Source organism: Rhea pennata, chromosome 9 (genome assembly GCF_028389875.1).
Source record: "Rhea pennata isolate bPtePen1 chromosome 9, bPtePen1.pri, whole genome shotgun sequence".
Classification (NCBI taxonomy): Eukaryota; Metazoa; Chordata; class Aves; order Rheiformes; family Rheidae; genus Rhea; species Rhea pennata.
In genome coordinates, this window is record NC_084671.1 from 6,751,321 (window position 1) to 6,767,123 (window position 15,803).

General features: G+C 41.7%; 1 protein-coding gene across 1 annotated transcript in view; it reads right to left on the reverse strand.

Moving 5' to 3' along the window:
• Positions 1-11,642: 11,642 nt before the first annotated feature.
• The window catches only part of SPATA16 (spermatogenesis associated 16), a 90,364-nt gene continuing 86,203 nt past the window's right edge, over positions 11,643-15,803 (reverse strand). The window contains exon 12 of the mRNA XM_062583028.1: positions 11,643-11,765. Within this exon, the coding sequence (XP_062439012.1) occupies positions 11,643-11,765 (123 nt within the window). The remainder of the gene's footprint in view (positions 11,766-15,803) is intronic.

Consider the following 15,803-nt stretch of genomic DNA (forward strand, 5'->3'; position numbering starts at 1 on the left):
CGCATAAAAGTATAGGAGATGGTGTTGCTCTTAGTCTTCTGAAATGTAGTCCTAGCGAAAACTACTGCAAAGACTATTCTCATTTCAAAATATGAATAAACTGCTATAATATTTGAAGTGGTTCAGTGAGCTCCAGTAGGTACAAAAATGAAGTGAGGGTTTGGAGAAGTAAACCGGTTGATTATGTTGTAGCTGTAGCTTTTTTTTTTTTTTTTTTTTTTTTTTGCCTTTTTTTTGGGGGGTGGGGGAGGCAAGGAAGGGTGGTGGGTAGAAAACCTTGCAACTTGTTTATAGTATAGGGGTGTAGTACAGCAGGCTTCTTACAAGCTGCTTTTGCTTTAAGTTATTAAAAACTCAAACTGGAATTAAGTTTTAACAGCTCTTTTTTTTTTAAAAAAAAGATCTTGTTCATGCAATAAAAATCTTTTGCTTTTTTTTTTTTTTTTTTTTAAAAAAAAAAAATCTGAAAATACATATGCTGAGACCTGCTGCTTAAAAAGCCTGTTATCACAGGCTTGGGGGGGAAGAGAGATTTTTAATTTATGGAAGTGTCTTTTACAAATTCATTTGTCCATATCATAAAAAATGAAAGCTGAAAACTTGAACTATGCAGTCCTTCCTCCATGCACTGCTTGTGCCACCTCTCCAAGCAAGCTATCAGCATGTCATTATTTCTCTGGTCCCCTTTAATTTGGTTTTGTCTTCTATCTTCAGTTCGCTTGCACTCAAAAGCAATCCACTTCCTTGTGTGCCTATATTGCCTAATCTTGTTGTTACGGCTACGGTACAGCTCTGTCGCTGCTAGGTGAATGGCAAACGATTGCTCAGAGAGCTGAGACCTGAGGTTCCTCAGCTGTTGCATGTCACTTCCTAACGGAGGAACTAGTTTGCTCGGGCTTACTAACTTTTTAAGAAAGAGAAGCACGAGGAAGATTGTCTGCCTCCTGAACTCCTGTACCCTCTTCTGCCTTCTGATTACGTCATTGTCTTAACCTGTTCGTTTCTGCCTGAGAGGACTTTATTAAAAATAGATAAAAAGCAGCTCTAAAAAACAGTCTGAGTTAGGGCTAAGATAAAATAGCAGCTGTATCTCATCATCATTAAATGAGGTGATTTTAAACAGCTGATGTGTTCATTACCTCTGGGTACTGCTTTTTGACTATATTCCAAAGTGATGTACTTTAGCAGCAATTAATTGAAGGTATGTTTGGTCCCGAATTGGTGAGAGTAACTGCCACTATATATCTCGGGGTTATGCTGAAAGCCCTTTTCCAGTTTTCCGATACTGACTTTAAGAAGATTAGCAGCTTTTCTGAGAGATGGAGAAGTGAAAACATTTAGTGAGGCTTTGATTTAAATTAACAAACTGGTAAGCAATGGTTTGTATAGGTTTTGTTGATTTGATGACTTGTTCCCAATCTAATTTCCTGTAGCAGTGTAGCAAACCTTTTGGATACTAAAGCTAAGAATAAGTATCATGTAACCTGATTTTAGCAAGGCGTCATCTTGTTTGACATTGCAAGTTTGCTAGCAGTGCTGGAACTAATAGTGGGCGAATACAAAACTAGTGGATCTTTAATGCTACCCATTAGATAGCAAATTTTATTAGTCTCCACTGTGGTCGTATTGAGTGGGGCTCCATGTGCGTCTGTTCGGTGTTTCTATTGACTAAGTGGATAATGAAGTGGAGAGTTGGCTTATTAATATTACAGCTGACAGAAGGTGGCAAGAAGCACGTCAGAACAGGATTAGAGTTAGCAGCGAGCTTTCTAGGTTAGAGAAGTATGGAGAGTAATAGAAACAAAGAAAAATAATAAAGTTTTACATGCATAAGTAGCATTAAAGCAAGTTAAGTGTTTTCTAGGGGTCTTTTGACCGGTGTTCTTTTAAGTGTTAGGTGAGCCTGGCTCCCCAAACCAGTATTTTAAATCATAATACTTTTACTGTTTATCCTCTGTGGGCTGCCCTGTTGAGCAACAGTAAGTCACCTGGCTCGTAAAGCACCTAGCTCCAATCATGTTATGGACAATCTGAAATTCCTGAATATGTTTCTAACTTTAATTCAGTGAGTTCAGTTGAATTAAGTCTTTATGCAGAGATTTCTAGCATTCAAAACTAGAGGAGCTGCTCTGCACCTCTTTAAGGATCAGGCCTGGAATAGCAAGAATATTTCTTTTTAACCTCACTCCCATTCATTTACTGCTCTGCTAAAGATTTAGCTGGTGCACATTCAGCATACAGAAGAATTTTTTTTTCATTCTGAAAGATTGGAGCTATCTGAAGGCGAGGACAAAAGCTGGTCTTTGTTTAAAATGCAACTTTTTTTTTCTTATAGACTGTACAGAATCAAGATATTCTTTTTAAAAAATTGAAATCTGCTATTAAGACCTCTATTTTCCCTTCCTGATAAAACAGAAGTAAGATTTCATTTTTCCATTTTGGGGCTTGTGGTCCTTTATAGAAGAACATTTACTTTTAACCATTGGTCTAAATCGATGCCTTTTAAAATGGAAGAACAGCTATTAAAGGAAAGGGCCTTCAGCTGTGTGGGTGTTGTTTGATGGGATGTTTGTGCTATTCATCCAAACTTCGAAAGCAAATGTAGACCTCTAACAGCATATTTGCTGTCTTCTCTTGTTGGTATGTGTACCTTAAAGTTCTGGGAACTTGCGCTCTAAGAGTAAAATTTCTTGGAATAGGTACATTAGCTGCCTGTTGTTACAGAGCTGGCTTAGGTCCTCACTTTGACATTTTGAGAAAACTGGATCATGTTGTCAACCTATCCTTGTTACGAGTTAAAATAGGTAATAGTGTTCAGAAGCCTGTTTATATTGCAGTGTACTGCTATTAGGTAGTAGTCTGGAGTGAGTAGATAGAATTACCCTAAAGCTTGAGCTCAAATAAGATGATATGTGAGGAAGCAATAGTTTGTTTCCTTTCTGCCGCTGAAGAAGCAGGTAACTGTTCAAGAGCCCGCAGAAGGCTGGAACACAGGTGGGAATTGAACTCTTCTCCTGACATTTGTCTGAATCAGCTGAACTTCCTTTCTTAAGTTAAGCCTGGGCAAACGTGGTCCAGCTGTTCGCAAAGCTATACCTACAATTCACAAATGTCTACTCAGTGCAAGATATTAAAGCATTTATGGACCAAAATGATTAATCTTTTATAGGTTTTTTGTTTAAAGAGAAATGGTGGAGAAATTACAGCTGCTTGAGAGCACCTGCTTGTGAATCTGCTCTAGATTCAACAGGACGGCTTGACCTGTGTTTTGCAGTAAAATAGTTGCTGTTTCCAAAATAGGAGCTGAAAGCTCCACTGAGATGGATGTTTATAACTTCTGAAAGCCAGCCATCAGAGACAAAACAGGGGCTAGCTAGAATGCGCTTTGAAAACACAAAAGCTGTTGAGAGCTAAAAATGTTGGCTGAATGCTCTATGCAGCTGACATTGGAGGGGTTAAGGCGAACCAATGCCATGTTCTTTGCCTTCAGACCAGTTTTAAGCCCATAGTCAGAAACCTGCTCTCTCCCCATCAATAATGAAAGCCAAAATGGAAATGAGAATGCTACGAAAACAAACTAATTAAACATCTAGTGAAATAGATTTAACTCTGTCAGACATTGAGCAAACAAAAGTCATTTTTAGACAAGAACATTACCACTATTTCAAGCTGAAATTTCAGCTGGCAGAGTATTCTATCACCCTCTGCACGCACGTGGCCATGCATTTGTTTGCCTAGTTTAGGCAATTAGGAATATGATTACCTCTCTACCTGCAAACTCTTAATTAGTTCAAGCTGTCTTGGTGCCTTTATCAGGTGATCCAAACACTGACTGACTAAGTGCAGAATCTCACCGTAGTGGGAGCTACACTCTGGTGTAGAGGAAAGTAATGAGATGCCTGCTGTTACCTATAAAGGTACAAAAAAAGAAGATTCTTATGTAAGAATGCTTCACACCCCTTTGTGTTTACCATGCATAGGGGGAGCTATAGGAGGCGTAATTGGAAGTAACTAAAATTACAGTATTTGTACTAAAGGCACAAATTACAAAGTATTGATGAAGTTAGCCCAAAGGCCTGCGTATGCTGGGTTGGCTTGGGCCAATTGATAACTTCAGCTGGCTCGTATCTTTTCTTTAAACTCTAAAGATCAAAAAGATCTTCCCCATTTTCATGCATCTCTTTTAGACACTTCTCCATGCTTCATACAGGAATTGGCAGACTACAGGAAAAATGTAAGCGTGGCAGGCAAGCTAGCAGAACCAGAAGAGCTCATGTTGGGAGAGGGAGGAGACCTCTTAAACTTCTTGTTCCCCCTCTCTCTCTAGCACCCCAGTTTCTTTGAGGGTTGTAGAATGAGGGATGGGCTTTTAGCTAGAGAGCCCACATCTTTGTTCCTCAGCTTACCAGGAGCACTGCAGAGCGCTGGAGGGAGTCGTGTCTTGTGCCCATCAAAGCTCAGGAGAGGGACGGGTCTGTGCCGGAGGCCAGAAGGAAGCTCAGGACTCACTGGCACCTGTGACTGTCGGGTAAAGGATGACCTTTTCCACTGCTCTTCTACCACCTCCTCACCCATCCAGAGAAGGAGAAGGCAAAATAGCCAGGTAAGCACTAGGGACTGAGTGGAGTATCAGCTGTGTTACCTCTGGGAGACTTTGTTTCACATACAGTTAAAAATGGTCGTGTTTATTTGTCTTTGTTTGGAGATACTAACTACCTCTCAGCATCGATGTTCTCATAAATATTCAACTTCTGTCTTTACCCAAACAGCAAGTAATTTATTGGCTATGTTGGATTGCAAGTTTCTACATGCTTTCTGCTGCTCTGTGATGGCAAAGATGATATTTCAGGAGTTTCTCCAATGTTTCAGCCTGGAGGGAATGTAAATATAAGCATAACTGATTTTGAAAATGTGCCTTTCTTCTGTGTTTCAATGGCTTATGCATTACAGTTGGTATGGCTGACAAATCAGCACTGATTGCTAATTAAAAAGCTGAATATATTAAGGAGTTTCACACATCCATTTTCTTCCTCAGATTGAAACCCTAGCTGTATGAGTGAGTGCTAGTGAAGCTCTAATGGATACAGTCTAATTACTTGCCATTTTTGCTTTGACTTAACAGTTCATGAATTACAGTAACTCTGAGTGACAGATCATTGCTGATTGCTAATTAAATGGTAGAATTCAGTTTTATGCACCTCCAGCTCTTACCCCCATGAAAAAGTGACACTCTTAACAAATCTTGTAACTTAACAGGAAAAAAAAAATAAAGCTTTCTCCCTGTTTGTTTGTTGATACGTAAAAGCTGATGGTCTCATCCCTCTGGAAAACAAAAATTCTTAGGGCGAGTTTAACAACGGTGGCGCATAAATGTGTTTCACAGATAAAGTTACTGTTGCTTGTAGCTTGTAAAGGAGGCTTTGGCGAGAAGCTGTTGAAGGCAGCGTGATGACTCGGTGTGTTTCCTGGCCGCCTCGTTCTCCTGCGGATCGGCTCAGCCACCCCTGAGCACGGAGAGCAGCAGGGTTTTAGCCCTTTTCCTGCAGGATAGGACGCTTCATTCGCCACCGAAGGGACCTGCTAGGTCACTTGGATGCTAGAACAAATGTAGGAATGGATTTTATTCCGTTTTCTTTCTCTTCGTTTGTCTGTTCTGTTCATCACAGCTGGAATTTAATCTGGTTCTCGACAGCTTTACTACTCTCCTAATGAGTGATGTGTTTTAACTCGTGAAAGCAATCTGTAAAACTCTCTGTGCCATTTTCCCTCCAGTCCTGAGCGGTAACGGGTAGAAATGTGGGCAGCTGTTAAACTCTGGGTATAGCTCTGCTAGAAGAGCCGTTTTATAACTCTGCTAGAAGAGCGGTTTTCTCACTAAATGTCCGGTAGCATGCAGTTCAATTTCAGACTTAAATCAAGAACAAGGGCTCGTTAAAATTGCTATAACTCTTTCCAAATTGACGCATTAAGGATGTTGAGGCCTGATAAACTTTATTTTGTGCTGATTTCAGTCACTGAAAACTTTACAAATAAGTTTTTTAACCTTTAAAGACGCACTGCATCTCTGGAAAAAAAATTTGCCTCTCTAATCGGTCATATTTCGTGAGCACGCCCCAAAGTGTGCCAGTATTTCAATCTGTAGTTTGTTTGTGTCCATCAGTGATAATGCTCTGAAGCAATGGTAAAGAGAAACGTTATGTTATTCAGGATCCCATATATCAAAAAGCAAAATGCTAAAATTCTAGGCATATAGATGATCCTAACGGTCCCTTCTGCATTTAAAATGTATTGAAGAGAGAAACCAAGAGAGTCACTTTTAAAGCTTTATCTTTTCTTTGTTAGTAATTTTTCCTGTCTGAATACCATTGTTCACTTTAAGCAAAATAGGGATTATATTATTACTACGAAATAATAAAAACACTCTGCATTAGTGCAGTCAGTACCTGTAATAAATGTAAAATTTGGAGTTCTGATGGTAACGGCAAGGTTCCTCCTCTTGCCCCGACTTCTCCCATCTAAAATAAGTATTTAATAGCGTTGCTATTAGCAGCAGCTCAAAGCAAAGCTTTTGTACAAATACAGAAATGTGACACCCGAAAAACAAACTCTCTGAGGTTGTAACTGAGCCACAGGATGGTGCCAGGGTCGTGGGTGCCAGAGGAAAGCTTAGAAAATTTTTACAAGCGAAGAAGCTCACGTGAAATCTTTGATACCAACTTCTTTGACTACAAGATTTCTGAGAACGTTTTCTGATGCTTGTTGAGGTAATGCAGTGTTATTCATGCCGATCTAATCTTTGGAAAAAAACGGGAAGATTTTTACAAACATCTATGGGTACTCAAGGGAAACAGGGCCGCTGCTTTCAGCAGCCGCTTTCGAACGTTCACCCCAAACTTCTGTGCCTCGGTTTCTGCACATGCCTGAGCAAGGTGAGGTCTGCCTGCCCCAATAGTCTTGGTGAATATCGGGATAAAACTTTCTGCAGCTAACAGCCCACAGGATGGAAAAATGCCACCATTTCCTTCTCCTGACTAGGAAATGACTAGAATGATTCAGCTAGCGGAGCAAGTATTGACCTTTTTAAAGACGGCTGCCGTATGGAGCTTTTTGCCTCTACTTTCTTCAGTTTTCCTTTACTCAAGAATGACCAGCTTCAAAGAAAAAGTTCATTGCTCTAATTGAATATTCTCCATATTGAGAGGGGTAAAAATAAACATTCTTCTCAGTTTATTCATGCATAAACTGGAATCATCCAAGTGTGACATCTGAAAGGAGCTACATGATTATAATCTGCAATGAGAACAAAGTTCATCTTGTGCGGTTTCTTATTTTTCACTGCAGGCTTTGAAAGACGAAAGAGACTGCAGAATCTAAATACCCATTAAAGCCCAAGAAAGCCAGGACTGTGCAGCTCAGTGTTAACCTTTTTATTATTCCGCCAGCTAACTGTCTGTCCGTTCCACCTTCTCCTCACAGGTTAATGGGATGGTTAACAGGGGAGGACAGGAACGGTTGGCCAATCGCACCGCAAAGAGAACTGAAAAGGTCAAAGTAATGCGCTGTATTATTCATGGGCTCTGCCGCGCTGAGGTATCTTGGATCTCGCGTCCTCCCGTGATGAACTGCAACGAGAACAAGAAACGGCCCCGCGCGAAATCGGCTCTTGTGACGGTGACCGTAGTTCAAACAGGGAAATGTCGAATTGTGGCGCCCTTGTTCCGTGCTTTGAGATTAAAGACGGCTGATCACGTAAAGCCGCGGAGAGGGCCACTGAGTAACCAACAGGTGTATGACTGCCCGGTTCGATTTGAATACAATACTGTGTGTATGTATGCAAAATTTCTTTTCCAATTTTAGCCATGAGCTTTGTTTTGGAAATACTACTTGCTGTCTAATATCTCTGTCTTCCATATTGCTAAACTCATGATTAGATTATAGATTTCTTAACATTAGACTTCTTTTTAGGTGGTATTCTGCTTAAAGCTATTAAAACCCAAATTTCTACAAAGGCTGCGTAGAATGGGGGCTTCCCTGAGCAAGCGTGTTGTGAGACAGTCCTTGTTCTCAGGCGCTTGCAATCTGTATAGACAAATTGCAAGGAAACCTTGATGCAACTCGTCTTCCTTCTTGCATCTTTGATGTGAAATTTAAGTGGAGAGAGATACTTGCAGGAGTGTGACTGAAATGCTCTGAATTATTTTTTGGATCGCTGTCCAACTCATGGACAAAGGAGGGACCTTAGCAACAGCAAATTTCTGATTTAATCCTTAGCAGTGGCTGTCATTAGCTTATCTCCTAGGTTAGTCCCTTCTGCTGGATGTCATGAGTGCATCTCCTGTTTTATCCACTGGTGAGGCATTTCATTTATCACTTCAGCTGTAGAGCTGTTTGCTACCATTCTGAACCACAACCTTTTATTTTTCAAGTGTTTGTATGCAACACTTGACAGAGAGACTTTGTGAATAAGGAAAGCGAAAAATGTTTATTAAGTTCAAACACTGTATCTTCTCTAAGCCATATTCAGTGTTGTAGCCAAACAAATACACCTAAAACCTGAAGAAGCTCACTCTGCTTGTGTTTGTTGTCCCTTCTGGGGCTTAGTACAGAAATTCTGGCATTTACAAGGAAGCAGTGATTGCAACAGCAAGCAAAAGAGTTATGAGGCAGTCTTAGGGGAGATGGGTATTTATATCTTTTTTTCCCCCTTTAAATTGGTATAGTGTTCTCTGTTTCTCATTGAGTGGTTTCAACTGACATCAGTTGCCTGGGGCCAGTGAACCTAGCTGTCGACAGATAAATCATTTTTGCGACAAAAGAATGATGTGATAGAGGGAAGCAACCCCCCCATCATTCATTTGGAAACTAGTCTTTGCTACAAAAGTGACCTGAAAGTGGAGCTCTAGGGAAGTGGTCTCAGATGCGTCCTTGTGTACGTGACTAAAATAGCCACAGCAACCACAGGCCAGGCAATTTTTAGTGTTTTCTCAAAAAAAGGAGGAGGAAGTGTGGAGCCCAAACTTGTAATGATATTTATTGAATGAGAGGAGCCACAGTATCTAACATCACTCTATGGAATTCCTCAGCTAAGAGGCCAGAGAATCAATATAATGCAGTTATTAAATTTCTTCAAAAGGCAAGTTAATTTTTTTTTTAATTTTGCAGGTGAGCCTAGTGAATCTCATACTTTAGAAATTATATTGCATGCAGCAAACATCAAAAATTCCCCCCTCTCCTTTGTCCTTGTCCAGCCAAAATGCAGGATGTTCATAGAGTAAAGCTGAAGAGCGCTTTCTCGTGTCTTTCTCCAGAGCGTCCTGTCCAAACCAGGCATGGCATTTTCTAGACTGCTAGCTTGCTTTGTTATGACAAGTTCTCCATTCCTAGAACAGACAGTGATTTAATAGGAGAATTTTAGGCTCAAAGAGTTTCAAGTAAAATACTCACCTGCAATTTTAGGCCTGGAAATTGGTGCATTATGGTTGTTTTGTTTTAGGGAGGACAGCGACCCATTTCTCCATGACAGAGGATCCTTTCATGTTTGCTTTGTGTTGTTTCTCTGTTCATCTCTTCCTCTGACAACAGTTTTATTCCGTGGCTTTCTGGAGGTTAAGGGGCACCGTAGCCAGGCGCTGGGCTGGATGTTTTAGACATCCAGCAGGTTTGGGCTGTGGTCTGTCTCTCGCTGATGCGTTGATCTGCACCGTGTCTAGGATCTGGGTCGTTCACTAAGCTCTGCAATGAGTCTGCTACAACTTTGTCAGCTCGCTGGAACTGGCTTTTTCATGTTGCACAGCCAACTGCTTTCTCACCGGCAGTATTGCTTGTTTGTTCCCAAAGATCACCTATTTTCATTGTATTTAATTCTTTTTCATCATTGTAGGTAAAAATACATCAGTTTGCATTAAGTATTGCAGAATCAGAAGCCAGCTTACATCAAATTAAGAGTATTTGCTTAACATGCTGATGATATACCAAACTGTATGTTCACTGTGACTTGATGATCCGTGGGGAGCAGTCTTCCTGATTTAGTGTGTGTCTGCTCATCAAAGATGGATGATTGCCACTATGTGTCATAAAATTTCATCTGACAAAACCAACTCCATAGCAAGATAATGCTGTCTCCAAAGGGCAATAATTCTTTGTTTCTGTGTCCCACATGTTTAAGGAGCTTTAGCTAGCTCAGATTTTCTCAAAAAGTTTTTTTTTTTTATACTTACTCTGTTAAAAAGATTTTTGAAAACTAAGAAAGACTGTACTGAAGCTTTGAAGGTCCTTTGTTCGTTGTTGAGAGCCTAGGAAGATGGTCTCTAGCAGCTGAAAATCTGTTGGATTTAGATTCCTATCTGCTATAAATAGATACTGGGAATGAAGTCACTAAATACCTTTTAGATCCTGAATTTTTAATTAAATCTTAGGGCTGGGGGGTGGTGGATTCTTCTTTCTATCTTTTTGTTTTGAAGTCACTCTTGAATGAGAAGTTATAATGAACTGAATTCTGTTTTTTTTAGGATGAGGTTATTTTCTTATAAAGTAAATAAGGTAAATAAAAAGGAAATGCCAATTGTAGAACATATTGCACACGTTGGTTGAGCCTGCCCGTCAAGCATCGTCTGATGAGGTGATCTCTATGGAAAAGTAGGTCAACACTAGTAAAACAAGGCATTGCTGTGCTCGCGGATGGCAGGTCCCGGGCGGTGTGGGATCCTGTCCTCCCTTGAAGGCCAAAGGGAGGTAAGGTGTACCAGGTTTCTGCCATTAGAGTGCAAGACGTTGCTGAGATTTGCACTGGCAAAAAGCAGATGCGCTTATTTTCCCTGTTTGTGTCTTAAAAAAAAAAAATCACTGTCTAGTGGAGGGAGGAAAATCATCCCCAGGGCTCACACTAGAACAAGGATTTCAGTGGCAATCGGGCTCCGTTATTGCTTTCTCTTTTTCTAGTGTCGTGTGTCCTGCACTAGTAGCAGCGTCTGTAGCGTGAGGCAGTAACCTGGAAAGTAGGCAACGTGCGGCTGAATTCCTGTCAGCTGAGTACGGAGGGATCCCTGTTTTCACTGCTTACTGGGTGGTCATCAAACCATGAGGATTTTGCAGAGAATTAGGCTACAGAGTATTCTCAGGCTGGAAGATAAAAGCCCCTTTTGAAGCATATGGGTTTTTCTAAAAATCTGCACCCTTTCAGCTATATGCACACACGCAGCTCTGTAAATCCTTGTGCAAAGGCATTTCCTCGAGTGGGCAGGTAGATGAAGTCAGGACCCCCAGGCAGCTGTCCGATGTTACCCGTACCTACGTGTGTGTGTAAACCACTAGAAGGCAGAACCCCCCCCCCCCCCCCCCCCCCCGGCTTCTTCCTTGTGGAGGTGGAGAGAAAAGCACGCTGCTGGGTTTGCTACTTAAATAAACAAGACAATTTGCAATAAGAATCAAGCTAAGTCTTTTGAGGACGTTTATTCCAGCCAGTTAAGACTAATAAAGTGCGGGACTATCTTGCTAAAGGTATCCCATCACGAGGGGAAGGCTCGTTAAGCTGAAAGGTGGCTTTTGTAGACCTCTCTATCGAATATCTACATCGTTAATCTTCTTGTTCTCTTTGTGGCCATGTCTTTGGGGCTGATGGGGGACAGTTTCATATTTCCTAGGCTCTAATGTTGCTGTGCGCTCTGAAGCTTCTTCATTTTCATTTTCTGCCTCCTAGCTATTCTAAGCTTTTTGTTCTTTAAGAAACTGTCTTCTATTTGGTATAAGAAGTCTTCAATTATTCCAACCTGCAATTATAAAGAAGTGATGTCAGAAGTATGTCCCTTCTGCTGTATTAAAACATTAAAAACTCTTGCAATTAGTTTATTTCAAAATGAATTGTCTTTAGAAAGAAAAATGCATGAAGGCACCTGTCGTGCCAGAGTACAGCTGGAATAACAGTACATGATTTTATAAAATTTTTTTGTCCCTTTGCATTTGAATTCAATTACTTTACTGCTGTGGAATAGACTTCTTTCGTTGATATCTGTACATTGAAAATAGGAATTTATCACAACTCTGTCTTTAAATGGCATTGAAATACAGCTACCTTAAAAGGAGGGGATGATGAGGAAATTAATCTCAGGCAAGTCCTTCTCGATAAGGAAAATGAACAGAGGCTTCTGGCATTTATACGCCAAAAATCAACACAGACAGAAAAATGAGTTTTCCACATTGCTGTGGCAAGAACCATTTTTCTATTAAATCAAAATGAAGTTCTGAATAAATATGTTTTCCCATGAAATACAATTCACTAGAGAATACAGCAAAAGAATAGAAGATGCTGAATGATGATTCCTATAGACAACCTCAGTCTCCTTCCAAAATAAAAACATAATTATTCTAATAAAGAGTACATTCAGATAGATATGCATCTTCCTCGTAGTGGTGATTTCAAAACAATCTTAAATATGTGTAGCTATAGTACGGCGTATGGGTATTCTGTAAATACCAAGCATTCATAATTTCTTGGCTGGGTCTCCCCATACCTTACCTTTATTCATACGCTTTGTCAGCTTTTGCAGCGTGCAGCACTTCTGCAAGCTGAGGATGAGAATCATCTCCCTTCTCACTGAGTTATACTCAAGACCTAGACCCTATATAAAACGAGGATCTAAAGAATCAATCTTCCAATTGCGTTCTAAGCCGCAATCTTTTCTAAAAAAGTCCTAATCTATCATTCTGACACTCATTCGGTGGAGCGTTGCTTCTTTAGTCACAACACAGACTATGAATTAATCTGAGTGTGGCTCACTATTGTATTTATTCATATATTGAGCTGTTACTAATGCACTCCTCAAGCTTGAGCCTGAATCAGTGCTGGGCGCGTTGGTCATGGCTGGTGTTGGTGAGGGATGTGTGCATGTGATAGGAGAGGGAGAAAACCAAGCAGGTGCAAAAGATTGTGGACAATTACTTCTGACTTGCTGGGGGCGCAACGTACAAATCTGGGAGAGGAATTCCCTGCCTCCTTGTCCCCACCAAGCTCGGCGGGTCAGTGGATCAGCTTTGAGTAGCGCCACACGCAAGGCCGTGGAGAAGAGTTTCCTGCTGCGCTCGTGGACTTGGTGGGCACTTGCGCATGGGCTTTTGCTCCTCCGTTGCCAAGAGATCCGTTGCAACAGGAACATTCAGAGGTTGCGGCTCGCTAAAGATAGCCTAGTGGGCTAGCTCTGGTATGACGTGCTCACAATATAAACATGCGGCGGATTAAAGAAAGGAATCATTATGCTACCCTCATTTTTAAGAAGCTGAAATAAAAGCTTAGGAAATCATTGATCTGGCCAAAAGCACACAGGAAGTCTGAGAAAGACTAATCACTTAGTGCCAAGCTCCAGTTCAGGGGCTTAGCTGTGTTTAAAAAAACCAACAAATATATTCGCATTTTCCAGCTATTGGGAGCAATCCTCATTACCGAGGGATCTTCTGGGTTGCTGGAGCTCTCCTGCCTGCTTCTTTCTGGAAATCTTGCTCAGAAAAGTCTCCCGTGGTAGCACACGCAGCGGGCAGATGGGAGCGGGTGCGGGGGACGCAGAAAGGAGGCGCAAGGCAGGGAACAAATTTTTACAGTCGCTCTCTTAGTGACAGCACACCGGTGGCCACCCGGTGAGTGATGTCATCAGGAAGCCCTAGGGCGGAATTATGTTCGTACCTCAAATCACAGCTTCTCTGCTGTTATGTGCATTTCGTATTTATAGACTACCTGTCAACTCCAACCCCCCAAATAAGTTCTAATATGGCATATCAAGGGTGGAAGTAATAGTTGCTTACATAATTGCAATGCTACTGACACAGCTGATGAGCTGATGATGTTATTTACACAGCAGTGATGGCATTCAAACCCTAGCTGACTTACAATTACACTGTATGCTCTGAACCCTAGCATGATTTAAATTACCATACAAGCACAATGAAAATACAGTCTCTTGACAAGATAAAGGACGGGGGTGGGGTGGGGGGGAACGGTTTAGAAATGTCTTTTCAGTGGCTGCGGTGTTCAGTAGTGCTTATTCATGGCTTTTTAGCTTGCACATTTCATTTTAAGAAAGTAAATTGGAAGCATAATGTTCTGCCTTTTTGCCTTGATTTAAAACCTTCTTGTGCCCGCTCCTCTGCTGTTTGACTGCAGTGAGCCACCTTTGTGGCTCTCATTGGGAAATGCAAATTTTTTTTAAATCAATAATGTCGCTTTTTTTTCCCCAATAACTGTTTAAAAAGGAATCTGTGGGATGAGAGTGAGTTGAAGGACATAGTTTGTAACCAGCCCCAAAGTGATTGCTCTTAGAAGCACGGCTGCAGGAGGGAAGTGGATTTTGGAAAATGCTTGGGACTTTCTCCTGGATAGCAGTAGTTAACCACAGACCAATGCTGACACCAAAGCTCAGAGCTGTATAGCTGAACCCCTCAGTCTCTGCTCAGGCAAGAGCTGCGCTAAGGCCTACGTGAAGAGCAATGCAGGACTCGGTCCGTGGTGGAACGTTCACTGCTGATCACTGCCCATGACCCGCAGGAGGCTCCTTGCATGTCCAGTCCCCCGGCGTGTAGGGATCAGCAAAGCTGGGTCAGGCCCTTGCACTGGTTGTGCTGGGGCTTTCTCTCCCTCTCCCTCCCGCTGTCGGTGCAAGGCGGATGCGTGCCGCAGTCTGCGCTCGGGAGTCGGTCGGCAGCGCTGCGTCCATCCTGTGCAGGCTGCGTACAGGCATCGTAAGCACTCGTGCCAGCTGGTTGGTGTTCTTGGAGGGAAGTCCCTCAAATGCTCTCCTGAGTATACGAAAGGCAGTTCTCCACTGTAACTAGATATGCAGGGTCTTTACGGTCTTTTTCTCACTGTGATTTTTTTCATTGCTTGGTGACCTGAGAACTTATGAAAACAATTTGGAGTTCGACCGGGTTTTAGTCCTCTGCTACCACGTCATCTCACTTTCAAGATATCCCCAGTATTTGCAAGTGCAATTACTCCCAGCAATGACTGGGAAGGACAAAACCTCCGTGTGCGCTGGAGGGGAGCGTATGCCCTCTGATCGATAAGCTGCCAACCTTGATGGCACAGCCTTTGCTCTGCTGCCAAGACTAAGTACATTTAAAAAGTGTTTCCTTGTTCTTTTACTCTCAAAGAAAATCAGTTGAATGAGGAAGGTTGTGTCTGCCTTTTCTCCCTGCCACACACTAAGGCATTTTCATTCTGACACAGAGCGAGAAGGTGAAAAGCATAATTAATGCCCCAGAAGTGACTGAATGGGCTACAAGTCAATTAGTCTGCTCTAAATTTGAGTTCTGAATTCACTAGAAAACGGAAATGCTCTGTGGTTACTGTGGATGCTGAGGTGATCGGCTCGTTCTTAACTAAAATGGGTTTACATAGTTCTCTAAGACTGTGCAAAATCTGTAAATGCTTGCACTTTTGACATGTTTATCTAATGCTGTTTGTGTGTGCAATAAAAATCTGGAAGTCTTTTGCTAAAAGGAAATGTAGTAGGACTAGCTTGAAGGGTGAGCTGCAGAAGGTCTCATCAGGCAAAGTGGTATGTGATTTCCCTTTGGCTTAGCATTTGATTCAGAACTACAGGATTTTTTTCTTGAAAGACACATTACATAGAATTTCACACAAAGATGAGGAACAGTAGAGGCCTTGTTTGAAGCATATAAAAATACTTCAAATCCTGCCCTCATGCACACGTGGCCCATGGACAGACAAAGGGAAGGCAGCGGAGGAGGGCTCCCAGTACGGTGCAGCGACTGCTCCCGAATCCCTGACACCTCGCTGCTTTGACCGTTCAGCTCTGCTC